The 8,071-nt window shown below is 42.0% G+C and overlaps 1 protein-coding gene across 1 annotated transcript; it reads right to left on the reverse strand.

Moving 5' to 3' along the window:
* Window positions 1–1,181: 1,181 nt before the first annotated feature.
* LOC139542435 (proteasomal ubiquitin receptor ADRM1-like) lies at window positions 1,182–4,725 on the reverse strand. The gene is made up of 10 exons (XM_071347859.1): window positions 4,626–4,725; window positions 4,143–4,358; window positions 3,890–4,006; window positions 3,582–3,705; window positions 3,295–3,381; window positions 3,034–3,115; window positions 2,623–2,867; window positions 2,242–2,399; window positions 1,919–2,021; window positions 1,182–1,688 (listed from the first exon to the last, which is right to left on the reverse strand). Exons 2-10 carry the CDS (start codon window positions 4,347–4,349, stop codon window positions 1,591–1,593), a joined length of 1,221 nt encoding a protein of 406 aa, XP_071203960.1. The 5' UTR covers window positions 4,350–4,358; window positions 4,626–4,725; the 3' UTR covers window positions 1,182–1,590.
* Window positions 4,726–8,071: the final 3,346 nt, after the last annotated feature.

The raw sequence follows: 8,071 nt of genomic DNA on the forward strand, positions 1-8,071 counted from the left end.
AAATGACTGGGATCTTTTATTTCATCTCATGAAACATAGGCCCACACTTTACATGTGTGTGCGCACACTCGCTAGCTTGTTGATATGACTATTTCTTCACTTGCTGTGAAAATGACACATCAATCATTGGTCTTAAAGTCTTAATATGATTGTTTGTGTTATTGAGGGAGGGAGTTGTGGGCTGGCCAGAGTGCCACTTTAAACTACACTGTAGAAGCATCAGCCATTCCATTGTTTTATGGTATCATTTGTTTAGAACTTGTGGTTTTGTACAGCTTGGATGTTTTTGTATTTACCTTCTTGGGTTGGCACTGTAGCTGCTTTTAACTTAATTTTGTACACTTTAAATCCACACTCACTGTGCAAACCACTGCCTATTTGCTGGCTGGAAACGTGTTGACAGTGTCGATCTAGACCACAAATGACTTTTCTTCTGTGACGGTTGTTAAATCAAACTTCCTATCATTACTTGGTTGCTGTTCTGTCAACATCCAGGGATAGGATTTGCAATAAGTATTCTTACCCTATTGTTCAATGTGCTGGATCATCCACCAGCCAGTTGTCATATTTTTAAGTTCTCAGGAAATATCTTTGAAATAAAGCTTCCCCCCCCCCTCCCCCATGGATCTGGGATCATGGGATTTATCAAACAAACAAAAGGAGATCTCTGGAATGAGTGCAGGTAGAAAGCAGTTATTTGTGTGTGAAATGTCCTAAAGTTACATTTATTTAGCTATTTTACAGTATTTCTCGTGTATTTATTTTCATCAGTGTTGGCTCATGCCACTCAACATACAGTAAGAAGTGCCTAAAACCAGTTTAATAATGATCTGTCCTATCCAGATGTTATTCCCTCTTATTTCACTTGTTTTGTTGCTGTTGAGTGTTCCACCGCACCTGTGAAAAATCATGGAAAATTGCAGACTGCTTAATGTATCTTAGTATCTGGACAGATCTACTGTTATGTGAATCTCATTGTGTGTGATCTTGGAGAAAACGTTTTGTACAGTAACATGGAGAATTGCTCATTTCTGCTGTGGTGTGAATTGGTCTCCGTTTTGCAAATGTATGCTTAAATTACCTCATCTCATTTGTTTAGAATGTGAAAATGTTGTGCTTTATGGATGGTGTCAATTTTGTAAAAGTAGTGTGAAATTATGAAATGTTTTTTTCTGACCATGTGACTGGAGTTTGTTTATTTGTCAGGAAGCTACAGGTCACAGATTGGCACATGCAGCTGTCACTTGTCTACCAAGTCCTAACCAGCCGCAGTAATCTGGTTCGCAATATATCAGGGAAAACATTTCATGTTATGTTGATTCAGGCTCTGAGGATGTACATAATTAATTTGTTATAAATGAACAGGAGAGGTTAGGAGCTCTATTCGATGTGTCGCTGAAGCATGAGAGATTGAATAGAGCCTTGGGTGTCTTACGTGCCTTTTTTTCTTATATTTTTTTTTTTAAATATCTCTATTCTGAGTACATGTACAGAGGTAAATGGTCCACAGTTTCAGTGCTCTGAACAACATCACAACCAGTAAATAATTTAAATAAAATACATTAAGTTAAACAGAACTAACAGAGGGTCCTAATCCAAACTCATATCTTCATCTTTTTTGTCTTTGGCGTCATCCTCATGGTCAGACTTGCTGTCTGTCTCCATGGCTTTAGCAAAAGCCTCAACGTCTGGAATAGAAGAAAGTTCCATTTCACTCATGATACAAAACAGCAGGAAATAACCTTAATGATGTTATGGAAATCCTTATTAAAAATGGTAGACACTGTCAATGTTATGCAGGAATGTCTGCACAGGCAGGAGACTGCATGCTTGTGTTCTCTTTAAACAATGGAACGTACAGACAAACAAGGCCCCTGTGTTTACGTTCATGTATTGTACGCAGATACAGGACACTGACCTCCTTTGTTAGCTGCGTCCACAGCTTCTGTTGGCAGACCAAACTGGTTCATTAAAGGCCCCAACTGCCCCGACGCCAGGGCACTGCTGAACAGACTCATGGCCTACAGAGAGAATAATCCCTGCTTTACATCGTACACGCAGTAAGTAGTAAACCAAATGTGTCACTCAAGCGGTAGCTAAAAGAAAAGCAACCAAGATCACATCTATCCATACTAATAGTGTACTGAGAGAACACTGCTACACAGTCTGATAACTGATGCTCTAGTGTACTCTACACAGAAAGAGAGCACTGCTCAACACACTCTGAGCAGTGTGTTATACCTGCTGAAACTGTGGAGAGGTGAGTGTGTTGTGGAGCTCGCCGGTGCTCTGAGGCAGGGCCTCTCCTGACGGCAGAAAGGGCAGCAGCCTCTCCTGGACCTCAGCATTGGCCAGGATAGGAGCCATGATCTCAGGGGTCACAACACTGGCCAGGTCCACTGTAGTGAGAACAAACAGTCAGTCATTCATATTTCATACAGACAGACACACATACGGAGGGCTAGATCATGGATCTACTGCCGCAAGGTTTTTTATTTAACTGGTAACAGCATGACTAAAGTTCCTTATTTCCACTGTAAAATTATTCAAAAGACTCTTATTTGCTCTTTCTGTTCTAAACTGTTGTGCGCTGCTCTATAATTTATATGTTTAGTCCCTCACCTCCCTGCCCAGCCGCAGGTACGTTCATGGTTGCTAGGATACTCTGCAGGTCACTCAGCTGGATGGGCTGGGTGGGGCTGGCTGCCCCAGCTGCGATGGAGGGGGCAACCGGGATGGTAGGTGAGGCCATGGGTGACGCTGCACTGGTGGCAGACGGGGTGATGGGTGTGGTTGGCACCTGGGAGGAGCCCAGCCGGGTGGCAGCCGAGGTAGAGGTGGGGGTGACAGCAGGAGATTGAGATGGACTGAGAGGGAACAGAAAGAGAAACTAAATTGTAATAAAAGTAGAATAAGCCATCTGTAAAAGTTGGTTAATAAGTAGTAAATGTGTAGTCTGACCTGGAGAGAAAGTGTATAAATGTACAAAATTATTTAATGTATTAGTGAAGTGACTCCGTAGGCTTATGGTACCTTGAAGAGGAGTTGCCGGCTGCAGGACCTCCACTACTGAGCAGGCTGGCCAGGCCTGGTCCAGCCAGAGCCCCAAGACCTCCTACAGACAGACAGGTGGACACATTCAGACACGTTGCAATTAATGACAACCCAATAAAGTCAGGTACTCCAGTCCAAAACACATTCTTAGTCAAGCCAGCTGTCAGCTGTTGTAAGCACGTTGCTACGTGGGGTAAAAATATTACTGTACAGAGTACTTTGCAGACCGCCAAGCCTTACCAAGACCACCTAGTCCAGTTGGTCCAATGAGCTGCATGAGCTGGTTGTGACTCATGTTACCGAGCAGACTCTGCAGTCCACCCTCACCTAGGACAGGAGGAAGAATGCAAAATGTTCAGAACGGATCAACACATCATAAGGAGAGGCTGAGTGGGAAAGGAACTATCATCTCTGAGAATGCACTGCTAAAAAAAAATTGCCGTCTTCCTGTGTCAACATGCCACAGTACCTTTGCTCTCTGTTTGTGAGTGTGTGCACTGTGCCGTGCACCCTTCCTGAATCCTTACCCCCCAGAGCAGACAGTTCATGCCCGCTGTTGCCTCCACTGCCAAGGGCCCCAGGCATGGGAGGGTTGTTTAGATACTCATTCACTTTACGACAGTACTCCTCATCCTTTTCAGTTTTGGGCTCCTACAACAGGGAAATATAAATAAGTGTATTACATCAGGAACTTATTTTCTCATACAATCAGCTGCTGATAACATTACCTTCCTCTGCAGAGAAATATACAAAGGAGGCAGAGTGATATAAAATAAACAAAAGAGGCAGGGGTGTGGATTACTTAATGTTAGTATCTTTAAATTGCCATACACACCTGCATCCAGAAGAACAGCCTCTTGGAGCCAGCCTTGAACTTCAGTACAAACACCCGACCAGTAGTGCACTGGTTCACTCTCTTGAACTCACAATCATCTGGGAAGATGATCAGGTCCTGAACAGGGACAACCATATTCATCACAAGGGTTAGTTAGCCATGACAACACAAAGGATAGAGAGAGAAAGAGAGAGAGATGGTGTAAGAGAATATGGTGGCGCAGTTTCAGCACCAACAGAAAAGTGCCACTGACATCGTCCACGTTTCCAGAGGTCCGATCCTTCCAACAGAAATGAATGAGGGAGTCGTCGGTTTGCTGAACATAGACTTGTCCCTTGCGCTTGTCTGGAGTCACCGTGCTACCCTTCATGGTCATCTTCCCGGCCCGAAACTCAACCAGGAATTTGCTAGAGGAGCCGCGGGACCCCGACACCAGACTGGGAAACAGAGCTCCCGACATGATGATGATCTGGCGTTGAGCAAATAGGAGCGAGATTATGACAAACAGTGACAAACGTTGGCTTGCAGTTTACGGCTAGCTGCTAGCCAACCGTTACGATAGCCTACCGTTACTCCGTTAGCTAACGTTAGCCAGTGAGTCAGGTAACGACGTTACCGAATTTAGCTACCTATGTAAACGATGGAGCAATCGAACCTTAAATTGCATTATTATCCTGAATTCAAAACGTAGCTACTCTCTTAGCTAATAGAGGCAATAAATATAACACCAACTTACATTTCACTTTGAGATCGAAGATGCGAGATGGCCTTGGAATCAGATTGCACCAGTAGCTACTAGAGACTAGTAGCATTCTGCCAGCAGCACAAACGATAACATCACGTTCTTGTGGTAATGAGGAAACCTTCAAAATAAATCCCTGCATTTCAAAACATTGCAATGAGGATTATTCAATCAAAAGGTATTGAATTCTAATTAATGGCCACTTGTATTGTGCCAACAAGAAAAGTCAATGAGTAATTTATAAAAACGAATACAATTTTTTTAAATTAAAAAATAAGACCAATAATGAAATAATACATTGTTGACACTGGTATGTTCAGAATGTTGGGCTGTAGATAGAAAACTGTTCTACCTATCTCAGCTAAAGTGGGGTGGAAAACACTCAGTTGGGTCTCTACTAACCAAATATGGTTGGTTTTTGAGGGGGATGTGTCACACGGCCTGCTGCTGGCTTTTCACACAGCCCCCAATGCATTACACTGTAATAGACTGCACATGGGATACATATTGGCTTGTAGAGAAAAAACTTTTCAGTAGGGTCTCTACTGACCAAATATGTGTAGTTTCTTTGGGGGGGACTGTGTCATACATATCCAACAACACCGTTCTCCACCTCCACCACATAGCCCCCAATGCCATAAACTGTAATAGACTGTACATGGGACACCCTACTGAGTATTTTCCACCCTACTTTAGCTGAGACAGGTAAAGTTTTTTCTCTACATGCCAATAAGTATCCCATATAACAAGTATTGCATTGCGGTAAATGGAGTGGGTGGAGTAAGGAGTCCCCACCACTCTGTATTAAACCTGCTGCTCAGCACAAGATACCAATTTAGGTTTAGCAGACTGTTGAGTAGTTCCAAAAACATATATTTGTATTTTATTGAAAGTGTATTTCTTTAAATATAGCCTACACAATACCTTTCAACATACCAGCATTTGTGTAAACTTTCAAAAGAAATGCTTGCATAAATAATACAATATAAAAAATAGAATTTGTCAAATTATCCATGAATTTGTGGTTGCAGTTCTGTGAAAAACAGTTGTACTGCACTAGAGTACTAAAAAAAACTATTTCCAAAGTTCAGCATGTCTGCAGGAAATCTTTATTTTGAAGAAGGAAAATCTGTGATCGTGCTGCCAGCATAATATCCTGCTGCTAGGAGAACGGCCATCTACTAGAGCAGAAAACAATCTGACAGGAGGGTGGAACAAAACTTTTCTGAAAAAGATTATTGTGATTGGCTGACTACCACCATTGCATGGCTGTGATTGGTTAGAACATGCGTCAATGTTACACCTTTAAACGATACAAAATGTTTTGTTTTTTGTGCTGTTCGGACAGATATAGAATATAATAACTTTATTTTACTGTACATTCACATTTTCTAGACTGTATATTCGAAAGTGAAATGAAAATGACATCTTCTTTTGACATCATTAACAAACACAAAATTCTCAATTATGGGTCCTGATACTTTATTTCCTAAATGTTGCTTCTTTGCAAATGACCAGTGTACATTAAGAACATCACAATATAGTAGAGTAAGGCGTGTTTCTGTAACCTGGCGATCGATGTGTGTAATAATTCGTAAAAGCTCTGTACAAGTGCAGGAAAACAACTGAAACAATAGTATACGTGCCGGTACATTGACTAGGACTGACATGTATACATTTCAATCAATCAATCGTATTTATAAAGCCCTTCTTACATCAGCTGATGTCACAAAGTGTTGTACAGAAACCCAGCCTAAAACCCCAAACAGCAAGCAATGCAGGTGTAGAAGCAGGTGTAGAGGAAAAACTCCCTAGTGTTGTCTTAAGGGTAAAAAATGCTAAAAAATGTGTTTACACCTATGCAATACCTTTAGCAATAATAATAATAATAATAAACCTTTACTTTAGTAAAGAAAACAATTATGACAGGTGTGTTGTAATTAAAACGAGTGGTGTCCACTGATTGTGCATTGTGAAGAGGGAAAACCCAGATATTCACCAAGTTTGTGATGAATGACAGATTGTTTCTTCATGCAAAATAGATTTGGGGTTTAAAATTCAATTAAGCTGCTTTATTTGAGGGGTTTAGTGAAGACGGGTCATTTTTTACCCTTAGGACAAGGGGAGTATACAGAATGTTAAGACTACACATGGACAAAAGTATGTGGCTCGTCGAACATCTCATTCCAAAAACCTGGCCATTAATATGGAGTTGATTTCCCCTTTGCTGCTATAACGCAGTTGTAAATGAGAACTTGTTCTCAACTGGCCTACCTGGTTAAATAATGGTGAAATAATAATAATATATATATATTTTTTAAATAACAGCCTCCACTCTTCTGGTAAGGCTTTCCACTAGATGTTGAAACATTGCTGTGGGGACTTGGTTCCATTCAGCCAAGAGCATTAGTGAGGTCGGGCACTAATGTTGGGTGATTAGGTCTGGCTCGTAGTCGGCGTTCCAATTCATCCCAAAGGCATTCGATGTCAAGTTCTTTCACACCAATCTCGACAAACCATTGTGCACGGGGGCTTTGTTGCTACAAATTTGGAAGCACAGAATAGTCTAGAATGTCATTATATGCTGTAGCATTAAGATTTCCCTTCACTGGAACTAAGGGGCCTAGTCCAAACCAAGAAAAACAGCCCCAGACCATTACTCCTCTACCAAACTTTACAGTTGGCACTTTGCATTTGGGCAGGTAGTGTTTTCCTGGCATCCGCCAAACCCAGATTAGTCCGTCAGACTGGTAGATGGTGAAGCGTGATTCATCACTCCAGAAAACGCATTTGCACTGCTCCAGAATCCAATGGGCGACAAGCTTTACAACAATCCAGCCGACACTTGGCATTGAGCATGGTGATCTTAGGCTTGTGCGGCTGCTCGGCCATGGTCACCCATTTCTTGAAGCTCCCGACGAAGTTCTTGTGCTGACATTGCTTCCAGAGGCAGTTTGGAACTTGGTAGTGAGTGTTATAACCAAGCACAGATGCGCTTCAGCACAAGGCAGTACCATTTTGTGAGCTTGTGTGGCCTACCACTTTGAGGCTGAGCCGTTGTTCCTCCTAGATGTTTCCACTTCATAATAACAGCACTTATAGTTGACCGGGGCAGCTCGAGCAGGGCAGAAGTCTAACGAATGACGGTGCCACATTGAAAGTCACTGAGCTCTTCAGTAAGGCCATTCTATTGCCAATGTTTGTCTATGGAGATTGCATGGCTGTGTGCTCGATTTTATACAACTGTCAGCAACGGGTGTGGCTGAAATAGCCTAATCCACTAATTTGAAGTGGTGTCCACCTACTTTTGTACATATATATAGTATATGTAACCAGACCTTTGAGTGTTCCACTGTGCACCATAACCCTGACAGCTAATTAATGATACCTATCAATATCTGAGGGGATACACTGTTACAAACATGCCAAACGTAGCCTAC

This window comes from Salvelinus alpinus, chromosome 17 (genome assembly GCF_045679555.1).
Source record: "Salvelinus alpinus chromosome 17, SLU_Salpinus.1, whole genome shotgun sequence".
Classification (NCBI taxonomy): Eukaryota; Metazoa; Chordata; class Actinopteri; order Salmoniformes; family Salmonidae; genus Salvelinus; species Salvelinus alpinus.